Source organism: Trichoderma evansii (genome assembly GCF_050947405.1).
Source record: "Trichoderma evansii strain SZMC 28006 chromosome Unknown GGI43scaffold_4, whole genome shotgun sequence".
In the NCBI taxonomy this organism is placed as follows: Eukaryota; Fungi; Ascomycota; class Sordariomycetes; order Hypocreales; family Hypocreaceae; genus Trichoderma; species Trichoderma evansii.
This window is the reverse complement of record NW_028145202.1, coordinates 1540537-1567204: the sequence shown is the minus strand read 5'-3', so window position 1 is coordinate 1567204 and position 26668 is coordinate 1540537. Positions and strand designations below refer to the sequence as shown.

The window sequence follows — 26668 nt, the reverse complement described above, 5'->3', positions numbered from 1 at the left end:
AGATAAAATAAAAAAAAAGGGGGAAATTTTTATTTCCTCGCCCAACTTCTTTTTCGCGTCTGGACACATACACACGTACAAAGACACCCAAAAAACACCTTTTGGCAGGGCCAACTTTGTCTTTACCAGTAACCGAACAAGCCATGCTATAGTTGGAAAGATTTAATCCAACGCCTCTGCTCCATAAGAAAAAGAAAAAAAAAAAGAAAACCTCGCTATGCGCGCTCGATGTACACAAGCCAAAAGAAAAACGTTGTAAGAAATAGAAGGGGGAAAAGAAAAGCAGAAAAAAATAGAAAGGTAAGGGTAATAATGACGTAGCAGGTATTGAATGAGAAGAGAAAAGAACATGAATCTGCGCGTCTTATGCTTCAAAATTTACTGCCGTAACATTGGGCTTCGAAGGAGGATTATTCGCTGAGTTTGGTTTGACCGTCGTTCGTCCGGAAACCGTAGCGCTGCGGATGTGTGCGCTCAGGGGAAGGCTGTATTTGACAACACCCTTCACGATAAGATCAAATTCGTTTTGATAAATGCGCTCCCAACGCTTAGAGCCGCCGGCAGTACCATTGCCAGGGTATGGTAGCTGCATCTCGCCTGTTGATGAGGACAGGCCTTGGTGGAACAGCGATCCCTCGAATGTCAGGGGGCTGTCGAATTCGGTAATGCGTCCAAGCAGTATGTTTGGCTTCGTCTCGTCCTCTCCTCCAGGAGTAGTGGGATCGTTCGGGGGGTCGTCGTATGGACGTACCAGATTGTCTATTGGTCCATCCGGGCTGTCCCACCAATCCGAGTCTGCACCTCCATACTCTGATTTAGCGAAAATCTCAAGGTTTGCATGATCGATTGTGACAACCACAACGTTGGGGTTGTGTGCCTTGACAGTGACATCAAACATGAGAACCTGTTCGCTGGTAACGACATTGTGGATGGAAACAATTTCAATGTCGCTCAGAGGCTGGGAAGTCGCAAACATGAAGCCAATGGCACCAGTAATGACCAGGAGGAACATCATCGTAAGGACCAAGCATGCGGCAAATCGGTTGAGATACGACGACCTCCTGGTGTAGGTCTGTGCCTCCGCCTGCCGCAGGTTATGCGGGCCACGCCTGAACCGCCCTGGTCTGCGGCCGTTGTCGAGCAGAGGCGTGCGTTCGTCATCTGCACCAGTAGTATCGTCCAAATCATAACTCGAAGACATGTGTATCGCTGAACGTTTAGAGCTCAGGGGTCCCCGCATGGAGGGGTGATTTCTCGGGCTGGGTGGCCCAGAAGAATGACGAGAGTTGGCCAACTTGGGCCTTGGCGTATTTTGAAAAGGCGATTCATTGTCAAAGAGTGAGGGATGGCCATTGCCGGGTTGTCGGCCCCAGCGTCCTATGTGGTGGTGCTGTCGAACAGTACCACGGCCAGAGCCACCGGCGCTGCGACCCGTTCCTCGGCCATCTTCGTCGCCGGTTAATACACCGCCATCGATGGCACCATTGCCGTAAGTATTGGAGAATTTCATGCTCTTCTTAGGCGCAGGAACATGGTTGTCCATGATACCATATATGGAGCGCAAATTGGGGCGGTCTCCCTGGCTAACTATGGATGTTGCACTGGGAGTACGAGAGTGGAAGCGGCGGGTAACCCTGTCTCCCACATCTGGGGGATTAGAATCATACACAAACGTTTCCTCTGAATCAGAAGTATTAGCTTCATCAACAGCGTTCGCGATCTTGGCTTCAAAGATGTCCGCTTTGGATGATCCTAGTAATCAATAGTTTTTTAGCACAGCTATTCATAGTAATAGAGCACGACGAAAAGAAGAAGGAAAAAAGGGAGAGAAAACTCACCATTTCCGCTGTTGACCGGTTGTTTGCGAGATCTCTTCTTTTCTTTTTTGGGGGGCTTGATGGTCTCTGTGCTTTGTTTCGTTCTCAGGGTACCATTCATGCCGTCCGGCTTTGGGCCTACTGTAAGTGCCACCTGGGGAATGCTGGATACGGTCTCAGTCTCCACCGTCATGGTCTGCGTAGAACCCTCAGGGCGGGCTTTTGCTTGCTTGGATAGCATTATCGCACTCGACTGTCTCGAGAGGAGGGGCGGAGGAACGGAGGTTGTTCTCCTGGCACCGGTGCTATCACCGCCATTCTCGTGGCTGGAAATCATGGGCCTGGCTCGCAGCGTCCGACCGCCATCAATATCTGACTGATTGTCGTATGAGAATTTTTCCCTTACGTGCTCCATAAGAGACGAATCCTGCTGCTGGCGGCGGCGGGCTGGCGAGTTGGGCTGGCTAACCTCTTGAACAGTTTCCAGAGGCCCGCGGGCCGGTGTTCGGAGGCCGGAAGCCATCTGCAAATCTTCGGCTTCGCTTTCACTGGCGGTTAAGTGCTGGTATGAGTCTGCCGACTGGGCAGACGGGCTGGGGTGCTGTACGTTGATAAGAGGAGGGTCCTGCTCGCTCGGGCGAGGCGAAGTGCTGCCGTTTCTAAGCAGTTGCAGCGGAGGAGAGCGTACACGCGGCGACACGGGCCATTTCGTGTTGTCTCTCAACTCGGACAGCTGTGCAGGCTTCTGCGGCTCTGGTGCCTGGATGGGCTGCGAGTCTTGGTTGGCGGTGACGGGCACGAGGACTGGCGTCGTGGTCGCGGAGAGGCTTCGAATGCCGGAGGCAGGACCGCCAAGAGATGACCTGAGCTGGCGAGATGGACTCTGATCCAGCTGGCTGCTGTTCCGTGAACTGGAACGGTTGATCCTGCCCGACGACGAAGTTGCTCTCCGGGGATGACGGGTCGGAGAGGGGTCTCGGGAGCCCATGGGTGAATAAGTGACGGAGTTGCTGGCGGATGATTGTCTCGACGTCTGGCCCGCGGTGGCACTGGCGCTGGACGTCGCACCGGACGCAGGCGCACCAGGTGTGGGCTGATGATTCGCCATGTCGGGGCCGGCAGACTGTGTGGCGCCTTCACCACCGTCAGTAGCAGCAGCCGGTGGCCTGTTCATGGCTGTGGTGGATAGCGAGAGTCGTCGTGGGGTGTTCGCAGAGCATGCATGCCAACGGGGCAGGCCTCTACTGGTACTGCGTGCGTGTACGAATACAGGGTCCGATGGCGAGTGGGAACTAGTATTAGGCCCAGATCATTGTGGTTGGCTCGCGGATACAGAAGCGGTGCAGGCCGTCGAGAGACTGCGGGAGGATCGGATGGGCGCGCGATGCCCAACGTCTTGGTCGAGCGTTGTGAGCCCTTGCGAGCGAGTACGACGATTTTCGAGACTGGCTGGATGCTGCGAGCCAATGGCTGGAGTCTGGCAAGCTCAGCGGAGCTCGAGCGGCGTGTCGCAGCTGACGGGGCCAGAAGTCAAGGGAGGGTGTTTGGATGCAGGCTCGCACAAAGCAGAATGGCAGAAAAAAGGTGAATATTCGTCTCGAGCCGGGGAAGAGAGGATGACTGGCCTGAGATGGGGACGCTGGGCGGAAACAAGGATGACACAATCAATCAATCAGGTTGGCGGCCAAGATGGTGGGACTCTGCTCAGGGCCGCACTAGAGCCAGGAGCAGGAAGGTATGGAAGGGTGTGGGAATACGATGGAAGGGCTTGAAAAAAACGAATATGGGCGTGGGCCGCCGAGATGGGGAGCGAGTACGGACTGGTACTTTGCGACATGGGGAGGAAGCGCTCCGGGGGCTGCGGTTCTGGCCAGCGGTTGAGGTAGCACACAGGTACAGTGTCGCCCACTGTGGGGAAAGTACCAGACTGCTGCTGTAGCGCGAGAGTGCTAAGTGGCTTCTGTCATGCTGATTGGCACACGCCGAGGAGATTTAGGCGGTCGGTCGATTAAACCTTGTTGCAACACCGATTCTGTGCCAGCGATAGGGCTAGAAGGGCTAGAAGAGAGCGAAGAAAAAATTGCAGAAGAAGCGTCTCCCTTTTTATTGGGGTCTTAATTGCGGTTCTGTCGGAGGACGTGGCACCACTGTTCTCTCTACGTACAATACGTGTCTGTGTTGGCTGGGTGCGCTTATGTGTAAGTCGCACGAAGCGAAGCAAAGTGATGAACATTGCCAATAGAAAAGACGCCGGGCGTTTTTTTTTTTACAAGTAGGTACTTCGTACCGGCTCAACAAAACAGAGACCTGGCTTGGATAGGTAAGATATCTAGGGCTCACGTCTGCACCAGGAACGCCGGGGGTTTGCCGCATTAGCACCGTCTCGCCAAACACTAGCAGCAAAAAGAGGGAAAAAAAAAGCCCAGCCTCTTCGGCACCAGGCAGAGAGACATGTGCAGTGCCGCGGTGCCGTAAGTCGCACTGGTCTGCTGACTGTGACTGTGAGCTATTCTGGTCCAAAAGTGCCTTGTATTACTGCCGAAATTACAAGCAACGATTTGCCCGTGCTTTGTACCGGCCAGTGGCTTGATGGCTCAATGTATCGTCTACCTAGATCGGCATCTCTGGTGGCAGCCTCTGCTTAGTCCCGGGCACCTCGACAGTCCCCAGTTGCAGCACAACATTGCCAGGTGGCACTTCGGATGCGGGAAGGCAGAAAGAGCCTGCAGCTAGTCGGACCGTGGCCAATACGGCGCGCTGCTGGTCGCCCAATTCGCAGTGCGTAGGGCAGGTATCCGCTATCAGGCAGTGGTGGTGAGCTGCCTCTTCAACTGCTACTGTAGTTGTAGCAGCGTGGGTGACAAAAAAGCTACGGGGAAACTAGCACCACTCAGCTGTCTCTGCCCGCTCTGCTGTCACATTTTGTTGTTTCTTATAACTGACGACGGTGATCAATTCGATTTGACGCCTCCAAAATCAAGATGCCACCATCTCAGCGCGCTCCAATGCGACGGTCACAACACCAGCAAAGCATTGAAACCCCCGTTGAAGCAGCACAGAGGCCAAAAGAGCCAGAGCCAGAGATCAGCACGTCATGGAGCATCTCTGGAGCACCAGCGCCGGAGGAGACACGCCGCTCCTGACCTCTTGTGGCACCAACCAGCCTTACGCAAGCAACGGCCGTCCAATTCCCTTGGCTGGCAGCCTGTGGCCCCCAAAACGAAAACCTGGAATCAGAGCAGCTACACAGGGCCGTGACGATGCAAATTGGGTGGTGCAGAAGCACAGACTCTGGCGGCGACCCCCGATCCACACACGTCATGGACTGCACAACAACAGCAAGCTGCGAGCCCACCGCCCTGGTTTCACTTTGTTTTCCCGCTCGGCAGCGCGGAAATCCCTTTATTGCCTTGCCGAATCGCCCAATGTCTAGGAAATGTCTAGCCTCTGAATTAACGACAGGACCAACGCCATGGGGGCTCCTTGGGAGGTGCTAATGCGATGTATGTACAAGTACGAGTGCAGTGCTTGTGCATCGCTAGTTCATGAAACCGCGTTCCACAGGGCCCCCAACGAGCAGGCGAGCGGCTCCCATGGGCCCCAAGACACCTTCAACCTGACCGCAGGTTCTGCCCTGAGGGGCGCATTGAATCGGTTCAGCAAGTCTGTTACTGAGTTTACGCTAACTGATGGTAATATGTACTACATGAGCCTTTAACTTTGGCTGATGCAGCAGACATCGCATGTTACTCTTCACCTGCCAATTTCGCACACTGCAATATCTTCTGCCACGTATATAACGACGAGATGCCTGATGGCGCCTAAATAAGGTAGATGGGATTCTTTAGGATGCCCGATCCATTCCCCAGGATTTATTGCGCAGCAGCCCAGAAGGGCTAAAGCCGGCCTGCGCCAGGGGCCGTCCCTGTCATCAACCACTGTATCGACCTGCCTCCCTTACTCGCGTGCAAGTCATGCCTGGCCATAGCACGAAATCTCTCCTTCGGCTCCCTTTTTGCATGACCCTGCGCGCGCAAGTCATGTAAACACTCTATTTCATACTTGTAAGACTTACCAGTCGTTGCGCTCACTTATATTAAATGGCTCAATCGGGCAGCCCTTTGCAAGTGAAAAGTTTTTCTCTTTTCCCTGACATGCCAGGCGAGATAAAGAACCGGAACGACTACAAGCCCAGAACGGTTGTCGGTAGCGGCCCAATGGAAAGATGGCTTTCCATATAAACGAAACAGCTGGAGGCGTTTGTAGAGATTAATGCTACGTAAAGTAATTAATTAAGACAGCGCATCGGCCTGTTTAGGCTGTCACAGCAACTGATACTACCCAGAGCTCGGGCTCGTCCCGTTCCATCCGCCCGTCCAGATGTGAGATTGGAGTGAGGCGATGGCAGCTCTGCTCTATCACATCTGGCGAATGGATGTATCAATTACTCCGTTGACACATGCGAGAGAAGACTACCTATCACTACTTGGCACTGCCATAACACAGATCCGGTGGATATCCGTGCTGCACAGTCGTACTAAACACCAAGGAATGCTGTGCAGAGTAGCGCACTCATCATCACCGTCTTCATCCTCATCTTTGCCACACAAGGCCCATCGGTTCCTATAATGGGATTGCTACGCGCACGATGACATTCTCGCAACACGGCGATGGCGCCCTCAACCTCCAATCAAACAGACGGCAACTCCAGTTTGTGATCACCAGACAAGTCCTTCTCTGGTCATTACTACTGCCTCTCTTTTCTCTTCTCTCTCTCTTGTCTTCTCTGTGACTCTTATCAACCTGGCTGACAACGAGAGACAAGCCCACACATCTCTCTCTTTTTTTTCTGCAGTGGACACACTTTTCTCGCACTCTCACACACCCCCCAACCAGTAACTATTGGTTCTATTGGTGCCTGTCCCCAGCAGGATTCTCCCATCAGCCTCTGCCGCCAGCCTCTCACAGCTCGACACGATAGACGGCCCCCCCTGTCCATGTTTCCATAGCAGGCGCATGCGCCCTAACTCCCTTTTGCCCCTTGCCGTCCCGCTTTGGAGGGGGCTTGCAGAAGAGCAGCCGTTAGAGCTCGATGGGGGAAAGCTGGATTCTCTCTCTTTTTTCTTTTTGTAGAATTTTTTTTTTCTATTATCCGGCGAGGATAGCGCGTGTTACTCTACAGTAGGTAGTATACACACAAGCTTTCTGTGGCTGGTGTTGGCTTCTGTACGCTCTGCAACCTATCCGTAGTCCCTCGGATACCCACAGGAAACTCGGAATACCTCCACAGCGTTTGCTTGGAATCGGATATGGCAGGGTACTTTACCCTAACAACTGCTCAGCAGACATCGTAACACCAGTTTGAGCATACTGTACAGCAATGGAGACAGTATATCGACTGGTGCTACCACCAGTATCCCCCTCTATTATTCAGCCACTCTGCCACCACACCCACATATGCTAGATCACGACTCCCGATATCCCAAGCCACTCGTGCACCTCCATATTCCATCCCGTGCACCACCGCATCTAGATACTTGCACAGACTCGTAAGCCAATAATTACAGCGAATTGCCTAGCCAGGCCTATCAAGCCTCTAGGCTTCCGCACAGGTGACCATGCCTCCATGTCGTCCCACCAAGGCTCGCCCGCTGCCGAGACACAGGCTGCCGATGTAGTGCTAGTAGTTATTACAAGTCCTACTCCGTACTAGCAGGACGAGATGGAGTGGTCGAGTCGGCTTGGAGCCGAAAACGAGACCAAGGGCCTTGAGCGTGGCTTGAACTATACAAAGTAGAACCATGCTGCTATATGGTGCTCGTGCGTGCTGTGTGTTACAGGTTACGCCGATACCGCAAATAAATTGCGTAAAAGGTCCAAGCTCAAAACTTGCTATACATGCAGAGCTTGTCTTGGTGGTGAATAGCAGCATGTCCCATAACCGCCATAACCGCCCCTATGCCGTATATCCCAAAGCCTGAGATATCGAATTCTCGTATGTATGTAGGTCACAAAGGCGATCTCTGCCAATCCAACACGATCATCACTCATATCAAATCCCGTAGAGCTACCACTTGATCAACCGCAGGGATGGAATTGATCTCACCTTTGCCACACTTACACGCGATAACCGTCTTCCTATTCAAGTATGCTATCTATCAATGTAATACTCGATAGACCCGTAATTTAATTGCATCCCCAATTATACTAAGGCAGCTCAAATAGCCTCTTCGCAGCTCATCTATTCCTATTCAGCCGTCAATCCCCTACCCACAGTCGATTCTCGGCTAGATCTCCAAATTAATAAAACAAAACAAAAAAAAGAAAAATTCACTTATATACACGCCTGTAAAGACAAAAAAGAAAAAAGAAACGCCACCCCCAGCAGCATCATCTCACAAGACCCCTACTTGAAGCTCTACTGTATTAGCAGGTCTCCAGTTCTCCATAGTATCCCTACAGCACTTTTTTACTAGCACCCGCTCTGCTCTCCGCCCTCCTTCTTCACCGCCTTACTGGTCAGAGTACATACGCCCGCATGCCATACATGCACCGTTATGTAACAACCTCACCAAATGAGAAATAATAACGACCACCTCTTAAAAGGAGAAGAGCAGTGGCCAGTTCCCACCAACCCGTGATCGCACGTTGGGCAGCAATCGTAACGAGATAACCTTACATGCACACTCACGCACTTGACAGCCTCCACCCGCAAGCTCATAAGACCACCAAGAAAGTGGAGAAGGAGTCGACATCTTTGGAACAAACAAAGATGACTAAAATGAAGAACCTTCAGGTCATTGCCTTTTCCATTGAGCTGTTTTGGTTTAGCCAACTGACATGTAACAGGCGGTCAGGTAGTATCAATGTGTTAAATCAAAAGAGACGTGGACATCAATAATAAACAACAACACGCCGTACGCGAAGCATATTAATGGGGCTTTGCTAGCCACTTTGTTAGTACTACCACTTACAAGCACTACAGAGGTCCGTCTTGCTTCATGTTGATACTCGACTCCATATTACCGATATATCGTAAGCGCCATCTATGGAGATCGTATCATGCATTTCGTTCGAGTCAAGTCTCTACAGCTTACAAGCACCACCACCCCCTCCCCTTGTCTGTTGAATATGTGGATAATACTCCGTAGACGTACGCACTTCGTTAACGACTACGCTTCGTACATTCGTACATGCAAGCGTTCACTACCTTGCTCTCTCGCTTCTGTAGATGCTAATGCAATGTAATGTACACGGGACCATCCTAAAAAAAAGCAAGGAGGTCAAGAACGGTGACGACGCGTTGTCTCATCTGCTAGGTTTATTTTTATTCTTTATCCATTCACCATGCTAGTGATATCATGAACTACTGCGGCTGCAGAAGACGTGTAAGTATGCATGCAGCAAATCTAGTTCCTCAAAGCACTTTGCCGGGAAATTAAATTATGATATGGTATAGTATTTAGGTATTTAGGTATAGATGGTATAGATGGTATATATAAAGTGTATCAAATTAAAATAAACTACCTAATCCAACGAAGAAATAACCGGGTTAAATAAAAAGTCCCTTCCAATATCAACTTCCGCCAAAGAAGAAGATGATAGCCCACGTATGTGATTGTCCGTACATTGTATGTATACATGTAATGCAACGTATTTTTCTTGGGTTTCACTCCAGTAACATCTTTCACCAATCAAATAGCCCAATAAAACAAGACGTGGCCCATCATCTTTTGGCGGCCGTGGGCTAGGTACTCTCATAAAATATATCTAATAAGGGTAATAAAAAAAAACAAATGAAAAAAAGATCGTATATATATAATAAAGAAGAAGCAGACAAGGTTATATCATATATCGATCTGTTTGCAAGTCATGTGCTTGTCGTGGTTCATCATCGTTCGTCTGCTGTCCAAGGGGTTTTCTAATGGGTGAAAAGGGTATCCAAAACCGCTTTCCCCTGCCAGTCTTGCCACTGCGTCGTTGATGTCGTCATTGCTGTTGCGTTATCATCCCTCAAGGTTGAAAAAAATAAGCCATTCATACTGATCCTTAAGTTAAAAGAAATTATCCGTTGCATATCGAAGTAGTTGGTGCACTCCCATGAAGACGCCTGTCCGAATCCCACAAAAAAAGAGATTGTGAACCCAAGTTTATTTTATATTTTTCGGCAAAAAACCATCAAATGCCACTCTGGCTCATTCTTTTTCTTTCTCTTCTTCCATCATCGTCCTACTCTGGGATCATGGGGCTGGCTGGCACGTCGTCCTTCTTTCCACCCCAGCTCCAGCCAGATATCCAGCTTTGCCGCTTGTTGGCGTTGTTGTCTTTGACGGCGTCTGGGTTCTCTTGGACAAGTCTCAATGGGCGTGGCTTGCTACCGGTGAACGTTGTCTGCTTGTCGGACTGGGATCGTGGTGGTGACTGGGATGGAGGCGTGGAAATCTCGCCAGACTCGCCGCTTAGGCTGGATGTCTCGCTTCTTTCGCCTCTGGTGCCTGGGAAGTTTCCAGATGAAGGAGCCTGGCTACCGCTAGGAATCCGTCCGGGAGTGCCAATGACGCCGGCAGTTGGGAAGAAAGCACTCGAGTGCCTCTTGTTAGCGAGCGGCGGCGAGGCAGGGCTGTCTGGACCCCTATACATCTGGCTAACTAGGCTTGCCGCTCCTGGGAATTGGTCGCTCGCAGGTCGCGAACGCCTGTTAATCCGGCCCAGACCAATGGGAATGCTTGGGGCCTTGTCGGGATCAGTGTGGTCCAATACGTTGCCATCGGATGTTTGAATGATGGAGAAGGGCCGAGGCTTTGTCCTCCCTGCCATGATGGGGGCTGTTCTGGTTCGCTGTAATGGAAACTGTCCGCTTGAGAGCCTTTTCTCACTTTTCTCACTTTTGTCGCTTTTGTCACTTTTGTCACTTTTCTCAACTGGCGGAGGCGGTGGTAGATCTTTGTCTTTTTCGGGCAACGGGGGTTTCATATCTGCCGACTGATCCAGAATCGCCTCAAAGTCCTGGTGCTGGAGTAGGCGCTCGATGATCTTGTTGATATACAGCGAGAGGGCCTTGTTCTTCTCTCTCAGCGCCTTGAGTTCGCTCTCGAGACGGCGATGGTCAACGCCTGTATCAGGCTCAGACTGCGTTGCGTCGTCAAGCTCATCAGCAAGACTATTGCCGGCTGTTTTGCCCTCCAGGGCGTCCAGTGCCTCGTGGTTAACACTGGGGTTCATGTAGCTGAAGTCGCTCTGGCCGAAATCTCCCTTGAGAGTCTTTTCCTGGAGAAGCAGTTGGTAGCTTTCGTTGTCTTCCATAAGTCGTGCATTGGCCATGCGCGCCTCCATCAACTGACGCTCAACATCGCGCAATCTGCCCCCGCCCTGGTTCTCGGACTCTACCAGTTTGATCTGGGCTTCCGCAAGTTCCAAGCGCAGCGACTCGATGAGCTTGTCCTTCTGGAGGATCAACTTGGAGCTATTTCGCGAATCGCTTCGCTGAAGAGAAGAAGGTGGGGCAAAGCTGCTGCCGTCAAGGGAGGGGGAACCGCTAGTTGCTATAGACAGTTCAAATTAGCGAGTGAACGAATAACAACTTCAATAGGACAGTGCTTACATTGCCTCGATGGCCTTGGATCGTCCTCGACGCTCAGTTTCTGGGCCAAGTTCTCCTTCAATCGCGCGATTACCATCTGCATCTCCTCCTCCTTATTTGCCATCTCCTCCTTCTCCTTGAGGATCGCGCTTCGCTCGGCCTCGTAGATCGTCTCCATCTCTCTGATTTTGCGGGTGGCTTCCCGCTTCTCGTTTCGTAGTGTCTCGAGGAGCTCATCGTGCTCGTGAACCTTCTCCTCCAACTTGGCTGACTCCTTAACCGAGTCGTCCAGCTTGGACTGAAGGACTTCCGACTGCCTCCTATACTGCTCCGATTGCTTTTCCTCCTTTTCCAAGCGCTGCTGGAGATCCTCCAGCGCCGCGGCCTGGGCGGCCCGGGCGTCGGAGTCAACGGTGCTCATGACTGATTCTCGTCTGCTGGCAACAGCAGCGCGGGCAGAGACAGGAGCGGCGCGAACAGATCTCGTTCGCGAGTGTCCGGCGGGAGGGGTCGAGGATCGCAGAGATTGAGTTCGTGTATGGGATGAATTTGGAGGAGACGTGCCCGTCTCTGAAGTAACTCGGCCGACTGCGCTGACCTGCGGTTTCTTTGCAACCGTAGACATGGCGCTGAGTGCGGTCTAGTTGGAGACTTCAATAACACCTTCCCTCGAGGTCGGTGAGCTACTCTAGTTGAAACGCTCAAATGGGGGGCACTAGGCGCAGGGCCGTACAGGTTGGATGGTGGCAATAATTATGCTTGAGTCCCAACGATCGTCTTGTAGTTCAGTTCAGTTCGGCGCCGTTGCTGAAGAGGAGTTACAGACTATTAGGAGGGATAACAGGCCACGAGGGTTTGGTCTGTTTGGTTGGGCTCCACCTGCTGGACGGCAATTTAAAGGGCATGGAGAGTCGGGGAGCAGAAAAAGATACCTCCGCCAAGGGGCGAGTGCCTTACTGGGAGAGGTACCCATACACAAGCAGTACATCCCACATACAGTACTTTGTGCTGCGCACTACGACCTCTAACGCCTCTTTCACAGCCATTCGGCGGTAAAAACACAATGCGGTGACGAAAGCGGCATCAAATCCTTCATGACTCTCAGCCACCCATTTTTGAATGTTTGTTTTTTACGAGATATATGCTTTGGCTACTGTTTCTGTGCTGTTCCCGTCTTTTCTTGCTCATAAAGGAGGCGTCCAGCATGCCGTTAATTGCGACGGAGTTGTTCTTCATGCCTTTGCTTAAACAGTGCATGACTCTGATCAGAGTGCCCTGCATCTGATGCCAGGACGGGTGCCTGATTGGCCACCCAGGACCACTAAAGGACCCCTGGGGCCTCTCCACCCCCACTGCTGGACGCTGCTAGAATCTCTGCTGCTCCCCTCTTTCTGCCTCTGTCGCTCCCCTAAGACTGTGTCGCGGCAGACGCAGTGCAGCGCTTCGCCCTGTCCGATGGCCGCGGTCCAATCCTGTCTGTTACTGACCGCTTCTCTGCGCTCGAGAGACAAAACAGCGCAGTCCCTTTTCTGGAAAAATTAATACCCTTGGATGGAATAGTACTAGCTGTTTTGCTTTGTCATGTTTGATCCTATCTGTATGGTTGTGCGATAGACAAACCGAACACAGGGTCTTGCTGTTTGTTCAAGTCGTGTCTCAGACGAAGCGTTTAAACACAGTGAGGCGCGACTGAAAACGGTCACTGCAAAGTACAGATACAAAAAAGAGTACAGCCGACGACTAGAGAAGGCTGTGGTTGCTATAATTAACGATAGGGCTTCTGCTGAGCCTCCTGGTGGCAAAAAGTCATGTGTGCCAGCAAATCAGCACTTAAACGGTGCTGTGTGCCTGGAATCCCCCGGAGTATGACATAAATAACACTGAGATTTGAGATATGCTTTGACCGAAGCGTCACTGCTTGCATCGGAGCGCTGTTTCTATTTTTGAGGCCCAATAGCTAAGCAGTCTTGACTTGTCACTCTCACAAGGTGTCACTCTCACAAGGCGTCGTACAAGCTGTAGCCACCAGCCACTCTGCCACTGTTCCAGCTGCGCTTCGCAACCAGACTTGTATGACGAGCAGCGGATTCACTGGAATTCACATAACTCTTTTAAGCCCCAGGTTGGAAGTGTTTAGGTATGGAATAGAAAGGCGCATGCGGTAATGGTCTGTGGTAGCACGATAGAATCCGTAGGCGTTTGTATGCTGAGCCCATTCTCTAGTCTTCCGCTGCGCATATCGATAGAGCCAAGCAGCTTATGACCGGCTTGCCTCGGCGTTGCTTGCTTCGTGCAGCACTTGTATATGCTACTAGGTATCAGATTCGAACATAGAGTATAAATTCGGACATTCATTTCCAAAAGGCTACTCGATACATGAATATAAGGCGTGAAGTGAACGCATGTTAGCACTTCGTATCCTATGTAATCGATCACTGGGTTACATAATACATGGCATCACTCATGAGAATAGCAAGCAATGTTTTTCAACGTGACAGGGGAACAGTCTTCATGGCTGTATTATTCCATTGAGATAACTATCACTTGGAAGCTTTTGATTTTGCTTTTCATGCCCAAAGGGCTTTTTGCCTCGTAGTGGATGATGTCTCGCATCAAAAATTTTCGCTTTACACATCACGTGAAAGTGAAATGGTATCCATATTGCCCGTGAACCGTTTTACCCCCAACGCCATTGAATGCACAAGATAGTGGTTATTTAAACCTGCTGGTCGCTGAGGATATCAGAGTCACCGGCATCGATGATGGCAAGGGTGGAGCAACGGAAGAGCTTTCCGCAGGCAGTGCCGAGCTCAATCTGTATTACGAGAAATGTAAGCCAATGTGAACCCTCCAAAGTCTGATAAAGACTTCTTCTCTGGGCGATTCCACAAGAATTAAAAATTCTAAGTGGTAGCAAGAGTAGCTTCTGAGAAGCAAGAAGTAAATGGCACAAGTGTGCCCTGGAAACAGGGCTTTTCACTCGTTGAAAGCGTTTCAGGTTATAAAACTTACGTTGTTGCCAGCGAAGTGGTGGATGGGAGCCTTGGACAGCATGCTGTAGTACTCGAGTTCACTCTTTCTCAGAGGAGGAGTGTTGCCAGCAATGATGATCAGCTTGGCCTTGCCGGATCGGAGAGACTTGAGGGTAGACTTGTATCCGAGGGTGACTGGCAATTTTCATGTTAGCAAGAGCTGCATCGAGACTTCGACGAGTTCAGTTTCCTGAAGATCCGGCTGCATACCCTTTCCGGACTTCATAACAAGCGCCAACTTGGAGTTGATGCTGTTGGCATCCTTCTTGCTCTTCTTTTGGGGGGCCATTGTGATGGATTTTGGGCGCGAGCGACGATCTTGCGACTTGATTGATGCGGTTGCTGAAGACACACTGAGCTCTCGAAAGTTCGTGGGTTTGTAGTTTTCTTTTAGGATGCGCCAATTTTTAGTGGGGCAGGGCTCTGCCACACCCAGCCAATGAGCACAGACTTGCCGTTTTGGTAAGCCCTAAAGTGCCGAAGATTAAACGAAACACCATCCGCGGTGGCCAAAGTTGCTTTGAAATCAATCCAGTCGATTTCACTGAAGTGGCGCCGGAATCCTTGTGTTGGAATTATCTTCCCCCAAACATCATCACCAACATCCCAAGGTAATCGTCAACGAAATACCGACAAAATGGCTCGCCGTCCCGCTCGTTGCTACCGATACTGCAAGAACAAGGTATGTTGCTGAAATTTCACGACTTTTCGATGCGCAAATGAATATTTCGAGCTTGGGAAGATTTTATGGAGGGAAAAATTTATGGAGTGACGCAAGAGGTGGATTATAAATTACCAGAGATGAAGCATTCTCGATGGATGCACTCGGTCACTACCTTCAGCTCCCTGTCTCGAATATCATGGGCCATCTATAAGCATCTTTTCTTCATCATGATGAGCTGTGCTAATATTCTTTTGCGCTATTCAGCCGTATCCCAAGTCTCGGTTCAACCGTGGTGTCCCCGACCCCAAGATCCGTATCTTCGATCTGGGCCGTAAGCGCGCCAACGTCGACGACTTCCCTCTCTGCATTCACCTCGTCTCCAACGAGTATGAGCAGCTGAGCTCCGAGGCCCTCGAGGCCGCCCGTATTTGCGCCAACAAGTACCTCGTCAAGCACACCGGAAAGGAGGGTTTCCACCTGCGTGTCCGCGCTCACCCTTACCACGTCGTCCGTATCAACAAGATGTTGTCTTGCGCTGGTGCCGATAGACTGCAGACCGGTATGCGTGGTGCCTGGGGCAAGCCCAACGGCACTGTCGCCCGTGTCAACATTGGTCAGATCATCATGAGCGTCCGCACTCGTGACTCTAGTATGTGATATCCTTTGTTATAAACTATGATGATATCAAGATTGAATATGCTAACAACCCATCTTAGACCGTGGTCTGGCTCTTGAGGCTCTCCGACGATCCCAGTACAAGTTCCCTGGTCGCCAGAAGATCATCATCTCCAAGAACTGGGGTTTCACCCCTCTCCGCCGCGAGGACTACCTCGAGCGCAAGGCTGCCGGCCGTGTCAAGGTCGACGGTGCTTACGTTCAGTTCCTCGCTAACTACGGTTCCATTGAGAACAACATTCGCCGTTTCCCCGACGCTTTCTCGTCCGAGGCGTAAAATGTTTCTTCTTCATATGGCATCTGGGTTTTAGGTTGGCGTAATTATGGCACTGTCAGATAAGAGATTTCTCGATTTGAGAATCATCAGTTAGGCAATTCAAACCATTGTGCGTTCAGCACTATACCCGCTGTGTCCTACTATGTACAGAAATTTTGATTCTTGTCGCTCGCTATGTTGAAATTACCCACAAAAATGACTGTTTTACCTGAACCATCTGCTGAATAAACCTATCCCTTGTCATCGAAAAGGGGAAATTCCTTAGGTTGATTTGTAAGTACTCGTATTAGTACTTGGCCAAGCTGAGCCCAGTCTGCAGACACTACGGCGCCGTTGGAGCCAGAAGCTTGGCTACCTAGCATCAGCCACTGCCATAATAAGTGTCTTAGCAAATGCCGTTCTATGCCAGGAACAGATAGTTTCCTCATGCTATCCGAGATCCGGACCTGGCACTGGCAGGTTATGACGAGACCACCTGACTTGAGTCAGTGACACTTATGGTCACAGAATTACCATGTATGAACACTGGATGAGCATGCCCCAAGACCATTTTGTTGGGCTGCACTATACAATAGAGTTCTAGCAGTGGTACTACAGCTATATACTTCAAGTGTTGAGTTTGTTTTACAACGAAGCACTGTATCATTCTGTATTTGCCCTGAGACACAAACGGGAGGCGGGAGCACAATAAGATTGCACAATACGGGTGGGATGGCACACGGACATAGCTATTGGTTGGTGGGGGAAAATGTCCATGACGCAGGGTCTTCCTCTTTTTTTCTTCCTCCTCCCAAGCGGCACAGAAAGGCGTCACAAAAGGACCCCGAAAGTCGGATAGGGCCGCCTCTGATAAGCAACTCCGCCAGCGTGCCGCAAACACCGAAGTATGCGCGAGTCGCTGAGTGCGCGCATTGGTGGTGCATGTAGTATGTATGTACGTGAAAGGAACGGGTGGTGGCGGGCGTTCATCAGCACTTTGACGAAGGGCGCCCCGACTAACTTCAGCACGACGCAGTAATCTGATGGAAAACTTTTTTTTTTCTCGTTCCCTTCTTTTTCCTTCTTCTTCCTTTTTCCCGTGCCGTGTCGTATCTAGATTGCTGCTCAAGCATAATGGCCTTTACCCGTGAGGGTGGTGCAGCGCTGACTTGGGCGGCCCAGTAGCGCAGCGTAAATGTGACGCAAAGAAAGTGAATCTCGCCGTAATACAGATAGATTTGCGAGACGAGCGCGCCAACCAAATTGTAAGTTACGTGCTAGTATGGCTAGTATCGACGATGTCCCCCTACCGCGCTGTTTAGTCTCGACGTAGCCCGCCTGGTGCTAGCAGCTACCGATCATGTACGCAGGATGGAGACGACAGTACAGTGCCCAGCGCCCGTTGCTTAGTGGACCAGCTGCTAGCGACAGCGGGAGAAGTCGCTGAAACCCGCGGCGGCGGCCCTGTCTCGGAACGTCTGCGCAGCACCAATCGCACTGTCAGTGGGCGTTATAGTGGGCGGCAACAGCGCACAAGTGGCTGGCCTCTGACCACTATCACCTCAGCTGCCAGCACGCGAGCAGCCACCAACCCCCACCCCGGCCCATCAGGTCGTTGCTGCTACCCAGGTGGCCTGGTCGTGATGACGCTCAACAAAAACAAAAGGCTGTCCCGACCAGCCTCTCCTTTTCCTCCTCTGTTTTCCTGCTCTTTCGTCGCCTTTGCTCGCTCTTCCCGGCTACGTTCAAACCCCAGGCCATTGGCGACTGGCACGATCTATTCCAGCGACACCCCTACACATCAGCTTATTCCCTTGCGCGCTCCACCTTGATTCGGCATCGCCACATGCAGCTATCCTTCACCGATCAGAGCGCCCCCATTTGCCTTATCGCGCGCGACCTTTCCCCGATAATTAGAGAATAACCGACATTTGGAACCCACATTAAACGCTTTCCCTCTTCTTCTTCTTTTCCTTCTTTATTCTTTCCAAATACATACAGCCATCATGGCATTTCAACAGCAACCCAACCGTCCGGCGGTGCAGCGGGCTGCTCGCTCCGCTGTGGGCAGCCAAGGTCTTTCCAGGCGATCAGCGCGCAGCACCCAGGAGCAGGAAGCCGACGAGGCACAGACTTGGGTGCTCTTTTCGCCTCCTACCGATGTGACCACCACGTCCTATCTGACCGAAGATGAACATGACGAATCGTTGGAGACCCCAGGCCGGTCGCGCCTAAGCGACCTTGGCAGCTTAAATACAGTTGCAAGAACAGGGTCAGCAGCAGCGGCGGCGGCGGCGGGGCGAAATGATGAAGCCCAGTCATCACAGCTCTCTGCGGCTGTTGATGAATCACAAGCGGATGATGCCGAGCTAGATAGCCTCGATGGCCATCTGCCTGGATTCAGGTCATTCCCCCGGAACAGCTTTGTTATGCCTGTTCTCCCAGCCCACGATGGCCTCGGCTCTTTCCATTTAGATCAACCTGCCCTCGGCTTAGACGCCCAGGACCATATTTACCAGTTTGAGAGATTTAACCCTAGACGAATGCGCCGGAGGCTAAACAGCTTTGATGAGGCTCAATTTGAATTGGAGCAGGCACAAATCCAGGAGGCAGAGAAGAGGGCTCGGATTGAGGCATGGCGGCTGGAGCATAGCCGCATCATCCTAGAAGAGGTGCAACGCGAGGCACGACGGTCAAAAATTTTGCAGCAGAAACGGGTCGTATCACAAAAGCCCGCGCCAAAGGCAGAGGAAGCCACCGACACTGAAGATATGACTTGGCACGAGGAAGACCCAGATACTCACCCAGAAGACAAAGAAGACAGCGAAGGGCTGATTACGAGAATCACTCGCAAAGTTTTGCGGGATATACTTGGTATAGATGAGAAGCTACTATCTATTGTACTCGGCGGCGATCTGTTGAGCGATGAGGAGCTATCGGAGCTATCAAGGACTCCACGTCCATCGGAGAATGGACATGATCAGGATCCATCAGCGTCAGAATCAGAGGAATCATGGCATATGCGCATCCTGGAGACAGTATCAAGAGAGCTTGGCTTGCTGGTCAACCATCTCTCAAAGCACCCTGGCGCCTTTTCGACGTACTCGCATATTCACCAAGTACCTCTACCTTATGCCGGTTTGCCAGCCATACCGGAAGCTGCAGGCGCGCGGACGTCTTCCTCCGGACGCACAGCCGCAGAAAAGGCCAGCGAGAATATATTTCCAGAATTCAGACCCACGATCCGCTCGACTCCGCGAACGGCCAACAGACCACCACTGAGGTCAACGGCATCAGACGCACTACTACGGGATGTGCCCATGGATGACACATTTACTCAAGAGGAGTGGGAGAGGGACATTGATATCAAGCTCATGTTCCGATATTTGGTATCGCGCTTTACATCTAGGCCTGAGCCTACGATACCAACCGAGATGACTACCCGTCCGGTTCCTGCGAAGCCGCAAGACGCTGCCGCTAAGGCTGCCAGAGTAAGGCAGCACCACCCCCTCACCTCCCGGACTCGCCCTAATGAACGTCGAGCTTTCAAAGCAACTGCACCTAGCAGCCCCGTGGCTATGCGACATCACTCCAGCTGTGCCAGCCAGAGCACACGCCGATCGGCCAGGAGAAGCAGCGTCTCATCACGACACTATTGGGACATTGGAGGATCCATCGGCACGGGATCAATGATTGCCGCTGCTGCTCCCAACGCTGCGATGGGAAGCTGGGGCGAGGTTTAAAGCGAAGCGGTGCGGCTTTTATCATTTGGTTTTTATATCATTCGTTCATTATTATCATTTTCTGGCATCACTTACAGCGGCATTACTAGGCGACTATTACTTTGTTTTCTCTCTCACTACTATCATATTTTTATTGAAGAGCAAGGCGCAATGCATTTGTTGGCGAGATGCATGATGTTAATGATTTGAGGTCGGTTAGGGAAGGCGTTTATTATTACTTTTTCTTGGCTATTAGATATACTACTATTGGAAGGATCCATACTCAAAGATAAAACTGCGGGCATTCTTTGCATTCTGCAAAAGCCACGCAAAAGCTTCCCAGAATAACAGGAAGTTTTGAATATAATCACCTATTGATTGGCAACGGTCACACATTACATTTCCTTTGATTATGAGGCTCCAGAGGAGTAAGTTCGCATGGCGCGGGAAAGCAGACATATATGCCGGTTGGTGGCTTGACAGGATGTCGTGTCTATGCATGCAGGACGGGAAGGGGCTCCACTGAGCTGCGCTCGTGATGAGGGTGATGAGGCGAGGCTACGTGGATGCCTTGCGACTTTTTTCTCCTTATTAGTATTAAGCTGGCTGCTTATTATATAGATAGAGCGGGACTTTTGTATCACAACGTTATGAGGAGAAGTGGCGTTGTTTTGGAAGATCGTTCATACTTATGATAGGACTGCTGGGCTATCACATAGGACTTTTACTGGAAGGTGGGAGTCTTGGGGCCCCTGCAGACATATCGACATAGTGGGGCAGCCTGGGAATCGGCAGCCGTTTGTTGGCTTGATGCTTTAGGAGTGTCCATTTTGTAGTGGTGGCTGTGCTGTCGCCAAAGGGTCTTATCAAGAAACTACAGGTAAGGCAATGTTTGGCAAAAGACGGCATATCAGTTTAAATGTTACATTTTTGTTTTGTTTTGTTTTGTTTTGTTTTCAGCTACCAAAACACTTCAAATCCATTATATCCGCTGTTGGTGCCCACTACAGTATTACTGGGGGAGCGCCACGCCGCACTGCTGCTAATTAGCACCACTAGCTAGAAAGGCACGGGCCACGCCGATAAGACAGCATACGCTGTGGGCCGCGTTTCAGGGAGGGAATATCGCCAGTTGACCGCGTAAAGTAGTAGTGGGTTTGGCGGGGTTGGAGGGAGGAAGCAGTGAATAGCGTCATCTCTTTCTATGGCAATTTAAGGCTATTAATTGTTTATTTATTTATTTATCTTTTTTAAATGTTTCTTTCACGCGATGATTCTATTAGAGGGTATTATATTTTTCTATATTATATTAAGAGAACTGCGATGGCGTTAACTGGTGAAGATGTGATGTATATCCGTCTATGTTGGCTGCCTGTCTGGAGTACCTATCATGCGACACATATGACAGTTGACATGTCCCACTCATCAAGCCTCAACATTAACGTTAGATACACAGCACTGGATAACAGCATCAGAGTAGTATGGGGCATCATTCAATTTATCGTCCTCTCTCCCGGCAGATGCGGAATTGAGAAGTAACCCAAGTGAATTAATGCTGCAGCGGCAGGAACTAGCAGTCACAGCCTAGGAAAGGCGCGATGGGATGGTGTGCAGCCCCCTGTTCTTATTCCTCCAGTCTTTGGCTTCCTTTTCTTCTGGGTCGCCAACCAACGGCGACTTTGCATCATCTTCTCCCAACTGACTGTGTCATTAATACTCGCGATAGGAAGCTGCTCCGGCTTCAAACAGGCCGCATCGCAAGAAAGGCGCGCACAAGGCATCTCGTCTACCGGCTTCGCAACTCGCAACTTTCTCATTCCATCGTCTGTCCCGGCTACGCACTTTCAGGCGATGATTTTGAGCCAGTTTTAGTGGCCGCAGCGGGCACAAAGGCGCGTTTCGAGGGAGCCGAAATGTGGGGAGCCACTTAAACCACGGTCAAGCTTGGGGCTCCCACATAAGACAGGCCTTCCAAGCTCAGCACCTTTTTCTTGGGCTCCCGCATCACCTTTTTCAGCTCCATGACAGAATCCAGGCCGTCTGCTCTGCCGCTCGATTTTCCTTTCCTGCCATGCCCGCCAAGCCTGCAATGCTTCGACCTCCATAGAGCAGTATATATACGCCAGCGTCGCCCGCCTTCTCCCTGTCGTTACTTATCGTCTGTCACTTCCTCGTATCCGAGAGCTGCGACTTCACCCCGGACCTCTCGAGGCACTCAACGCAAAAAACGGCTGTCGACTTCAGTCCCCGCAACCTCATCCTCTTCTCCAACTTCTCTATCGGCAGTGCCATGAACTGAGTGGTGACCTGCGACCCGTCTGGGCCTACTCGCCGAGTGAGGTTCAACCAGCTCCCTTAAACAAGGACAGGACGTGCCATCTTCAACCTTGCCAACCGAACGACGAGCGACCTTTAGAACCCCTACGGCTCTTCAACACCATTTTGCCCGAATTTCACCACCTTTAGAACTATACACAGTGGCCTCTGCACACCAATGGCCTCGAATCCATTTGACACAGCTCAATTCGGCGCTGGAGTTCTCGATTTCTATCATGAAAACGCTGCAATCGTGCGGACCGCTGTTCCTCTTCCCCAGTTGCCTAGCGGCGGATGCAACTTTGTAGATTTGACGCCCGGTGCCAATGGATCACGATGCGGCTGCCGTCGTTTCTGGTCTTCCCAGCCAGGCAGCCCTGTCATGAATCAAGCCGGTTGGTGCATGTGCAGCCATCATGCGTGCTACCATGACGATCGCCCTCGCAATTCCCAGCCTGAACAACAGCCGGCAGAGGTGATTCCTATGCCCGCCACTGCGCAGATTACCGAGAATCTGCAGGCAATTCAGAGGCTGGACGCCATGAGCCCCGCTCTGGACCTCATCTCAGTCAAAGAAGCGACTGCGATGCTTGGACCCGAGCTTCTCAGCTTCAATGGCGCCAGCCCTTTGTCCTTTCTCCAGAAACCTATCGACGAGCATTACAATTCCCTAGGGGCCGTTCCTACACCCCAGCAGGCGTCTGGCTCTATGCCTGATACTCTAGCCTGGACTGATCCTGTACGGCATACTCAGCCGGAATCTCCTACAACACTGCCATCTATTCCTCCTCAAAGTCTCATGTCTCAGACAACCTCCAACAACTCTTCTGTACACGACAAGTATCTAAGGCCCTTTGCTGGAAAAGGCTTGAATACTCTCAGCAGCAACAATCCATCTATTGCTCCACAGCAGTCAATTGTACACCCCAGCTTGACAGGTTCACTCTTGCAGCAGAAGACTGAGAGTATCGAAGAATCGTTTGTATTCCTGACTGCAGATGAGGAGTCTATCCCAAGACCGGACACTGCTACCACTCAGATCGAACCTCGTGCTGCCGCCGCTGCTGCCGCTGCCGCCGCATCATCCGAGGCCGTGCCTATTGAGACATTAAAGAACCTCACAGACATAGTCGGCGCTCACTCACAACGACTTGACAAGCTAGAGACAGTCTCTTTCTCAGATAACACTCACGAAGAGTGTAGTGACAGATATGAATTCATGGACCTTCGTGTTATTGAACTGGAGAGCAAAATGGAAGATATTGAGAAGCATGTTCTCGATAATGACAGCACAAATCGTCATCTAGAAGACGCTGCCACCCCCAGCGAGGATGTTTCAGTCACTTCCAGTGCCACCAACCGCCCAAATTACTCGCAGGAAGTTTATAGCCAGCTCCAGTCACTGCAAGCCCAAGTTGATCAACTTCAATCAGTCATCCCTTCTTGGAATCATGCTTGGGAAGTGGAAGTTGTCTTTTTACCCTTTCCGCTCGGAAGGCTGTGGCAGCCTGTCCACCAGTTCAAGGCTGACCCAAATATTGATAATGAGGATGACTGGACTCAGCTCCCCATGACACTTAGCACATCCAGATCCCGAGCTCAATCTCCATTCTTGGAAGGCTGGCCTGCGCATAACCGCGAGGTAGAATGGCTCCTGCCTAGGGCGTGCAGCGACAAAGGCGTCGCAGACTGGCGTCTGAGGAGTCGTGGGCTAGTCAAGAAGATTGTGGTAAAAGATCCGGATGCAAGAAGCGTTAGCATTGCGATGCTCGCGGCTTTTGGGAATGTGTTCCGCGACATGCAGATGTATGCCAGACCGCAAAGCCCTCGCTCCAAGGCCTCCAAGTATATGGGACTTCAGTCGCCATGGGTTCCTCTCCGCAAGATCCATAAAGACTCGCGTCTACGATTCTTAGGTCCAGAGGAAATGCTTACTCCAGCATTATGGGACGTTCAGTTCCTCAGCTCAGTTATGATGAGGTCATCAGAACCTAGATTGTTCGTTACTCATCCTGACGCCTACCTTCAAACACATGAAGCGTACGAGTCGTCTTGGACTTGGGCAAGGCTCCGGGAGATCCCGCCGGCCTATGATGTTACAGAATCGCAGGAGGCACCAGAGGTAAAACTTGAAGAATGCTGGGCATGGAATGAGCAACTTGACGGACCACTGGCTATGCAGGTTCCCAGCGATATCCCCCGCCGAGAAAGGCACAGAGTCTCCATATCACCATCTATTGAATATTTCCCAGCCAGTCCTCTGTGGCCGGAACCCATCTCGGCTTCTATCCATCACCAATCAGTAATAACTAGGAGCAAGGAGTCAGTCCCGCCGTTCCCCAGGACTCCCTCAGCGCCTATCCATACCATAACACATCATACCACGTCTGGAGCAATTCCCAAACGACGACTCTCATCTCGTGGCCAAGGCCGACGGTCTTCGCCGACCATCCAAAGCTTGCCTCAAGCTGGCGCCACGAAGAGACCCCAGACTCGAGACTTGTCTGGTTACGCACGATACACCACTCCGAGATTAACCGAGTCACCATCTCCTGCGCCTTTTCATCCTTATGCTCGCTATCGCAGTCGAAGTGTAACTCCTGGTCGAGGCACGACTCCTGGTCGGGGCACAACTCCTGGTCGGGGCATAACTCCTGGTCGGGGTACAACTCCTGCTGACTATGCTACTCCTCACAGCAATGCTCCCCTTCAGGAAATTCAAATAGAACAAGAAACCGGCTATTTCCGCGAACAGTCCGTAGCCATGGCTGACGCTGACGATGAAAATGAGGATATTGATGGCTCCAGCTCTATGAGCGATGACGAGATGTCATTGATTAGTGTTAGCGAGGGAGATGAAGATGAAGATGATGAAAATGACGAAGATGAAGTCAGTACCGTGAGTGCACCGCTAGGTTCTCGACTACCTGCACCATCCGACTCTGCTCGCCAGAGAAGCTCGTCGCCACAACAATTCCCTGCTTCAAACGGAGATGACAGTTGGCCTGGCGTCACTGATGAAGGATTAAATAATCATCCGGATATGGAAAATATAGCGCCTCAGACCAACAGTCGACCGACTGATGACGATCATCATTCTGACGGCGAGAACATTGATCCTAACCTCATGGACGTGGAACACGAGAGCGACAATAGCGGACCGTCTGAGTATCCGAGTACACCAAGAGGGTGGCATAACCAGACACCAGGAGAGTTTGTTATTCATCGGGATGACCAGGATAAAAGAGCCTAACTCTCTCTCATCTTCTCCTATTTCTTTTTATTTCTTTTGATTTAAAACGTGGCATGTTTATTGGCATTGAATTGAGTGGTGTTTTAGCGAGCCAGCAAGGCATTTGTTGAAAAAGATCGAAGAGGGGGTTTTACGATTGGGCGGACGTTTATATATGCATATATACACATATATAACGCTGATTTACATGGGCATGGCACAGCTATCGTTAATAAGAGCGTGTGGAAACAGAGCGGCTGTGTGTTTTTGAGGTCTTTTTTTTTTACTTTTCTTTCGTCTAGTTATGCATGGCGTTCGGAGAGAATTTCATCTTTTTTTCGGATTATGTTACCATCCAAGCTGTATGATATCTGAGGCGTCTGGGATACATGTGGATATGGGGACGGTTTTCTATCTTTCCTCTTCGATAAGTGGACCTTGTCCTCTCTACTCTTCGTTGATAGGGAGGGATATATCAGTAGGATTGTTCATCTTGGATAGTCTACATAAAAGCATATTAGTAGCAAATGTCATACAAAAGACTTTACTCTCTTCAATCATATCACATCACATCCCAAATGTGGAAAATTCATTCTAACGCGCGTGATTCAAAAAAGAATACCACATAAAGCCACTTTTCATTCGTCAGGTATGCTGAGAAGAGGGTGGCCATATGACTTACCCCACGAGACACATTCAATACTACACCACATCACAGCCAAGCACACACACTAGAGGTTTTTAGTTTATTTAAATTTAATTTTCATTTTATTTCTTGATGCACAAGTATCAAGTAAATTATATGTTAAATAGCACAGTCTATGTCGGTAAACCAAATAGCAGTAACAAACAGAGCAGAGTAAAGCAGGTTTCTATGTTGCGGTGATAAATGTGACACATGATAAGTGATGACAGGTATGGTATAGATACATGTGTGTGTATGTATATGTACATTTGTGAGGAATGGCAGCGGGATCGGGATCGGGATCGGGTATCAAAAGGCCAAACGATGACCCTTGAAAATGCTCAAGCAAACTCCTTCACACTCAAAACACCAAACTAAATACAAGGAGGGGGTGCGAGGGGGAAGTCATCAATTCATCTGCGAGGAGCGTGATGAGGCCTAAATGGGTACTCATCAGGACCAGCATTTGTCAACGTGGACAACTCAAATATGCAAAATCAACACCATATCCAGAAGAGAAAAAGGAGATATGAAAATGAAAGGGGGTAGCTGTAATAGGAAAATCAGACAACGCCACTATGTTCTCACCACCGTCTGGAAACGCCCTTTAAACACATCGTCTCCCAAGTGGCTCTCGGAAAATCTTCAGGCCAACTCGTACGATTTGTCTCCATTTGGGTATCAACTGC

General features: G+C 50.7%; 6 protein-coding genes across 6 annotated transcripts; 3 read left to right on the top strand and 3 right to left on the bottom strand.

Annotated features, from left to right (window-relative positions):
• Positions 1-364: 364 nt before the first annotated feature.
• On the bottom strand, positions 365-2925 carry GGI43DRAFT_421253 (vacuolar segregation subunit 7-domain-containing protein; the record flags this gene model as incomplete). Its single annotated transcript, XM_083207921.1, has 2 exons — positions 365-1752; positions 1839-2925. 2 exons carry the CDS (start codon positions 2923-2925, stop codon positions 365-367), a joined length of 2475 nt encoding a protein of 824 aa, XP_083063484.1.
• Positions 2926-9812: 6887 nt separating this feature from the next.
• On the bottom strand, positions 9813-12384 carry GGI43DRAFT_296224 (uncharacterized protein). Its single transcript, XM_083201453.1, has 3 exons — positions 12131-12384; positions 11419-12065; positions 9813-11359 (listed from the first exon to the last, which is right to left on the bottom strand). The coding sequence occupies exons 2-3, from the start codon at positions 12020-12022 to the stop codon at positions 10047-10049; spliced, it is 1917 nt and encodes a 638-aa protein (XP_083063483.1). The 5' UTR covers positions 12023-12065; positions 12131-12384; the 3' UTR covers positions 9813-10046.
• A 1505-nt stretch (positions 12385-13889) lies between these two features.
• On the bottom strand, positions 13890-14971 carry GGI43DRAFT_398478 (60S ribosomal protein eL30). The gene is made up of 3 exons (XM_083205223.1): positions 14640-14971; positions 14410-14564; positions 13890-14212 (listed from the first exon to the last, which is right to left on the bottom strand). Exons 1-3 carry the CDS (start codon positions 14716-14718, stop codon positions 14114-14116), a joined length of 333 nt encoding a protein of 110 aa, XP_083063482.1. The 5' UTR covers positions 14719-14971; the 3' UTR covers positions 13890-14113.
• GGI43DRAFT_296181 (60S ribosomal protein uL16) lies at positions 14839-16401 on the top strand. The gene is made up of 3 exons (XM_083201452.1): positions 14839-15111; positions 15358-15742; positions 15810-16401. The coding sequence occupies exons 1-3, from the start codon at positions 15067-15069 to the stop codon at positions 16043-16045; spliced, it is 666 nt and encodes a 221-aa protein (XP_083063481.1). The 5' UTR covers positions 14839-15066; the 3' UTR covers positions 16046-16401.
• A 1401-nt stretch (positions 16402-17802) lies between these two features.
• On the top strand, positions 17803-19888 carry GGI43DRAFT_296138 (uncharacterized protein). Its single transcript, XM_083201450.1, has one exon. The coding sequence runs from the start codon at positions 18031-18033 to the stop codon at positions 19765-19767; it is 1737 nt and encodes a 578-aa protein (XP_083063480.1). The 5' UTR covers positions 17803-18030; the 3' UTR covers positions 19768-19888.
• A 2070-nt stretch (positions 19889-21958) lies between these two features.
• Positions 21959-25456, top strand: GGI43DRAFT_296142 (uncharacterized protein). Its single transcript, XM_083201451.1, has one exon. It carries the CDS (start codon positions 22241-22243, stop codon positions 25313-25315), a length of 3075 nt encoding a protein of 1024 aa, XP_083063479.1. The 5' UTR covers positions 21959-22240; the 3' UTR covers positions 25316-25456.
• The last annotated feature ends 1212 nt before the right edge of the window (positions 25457-26668 follow it).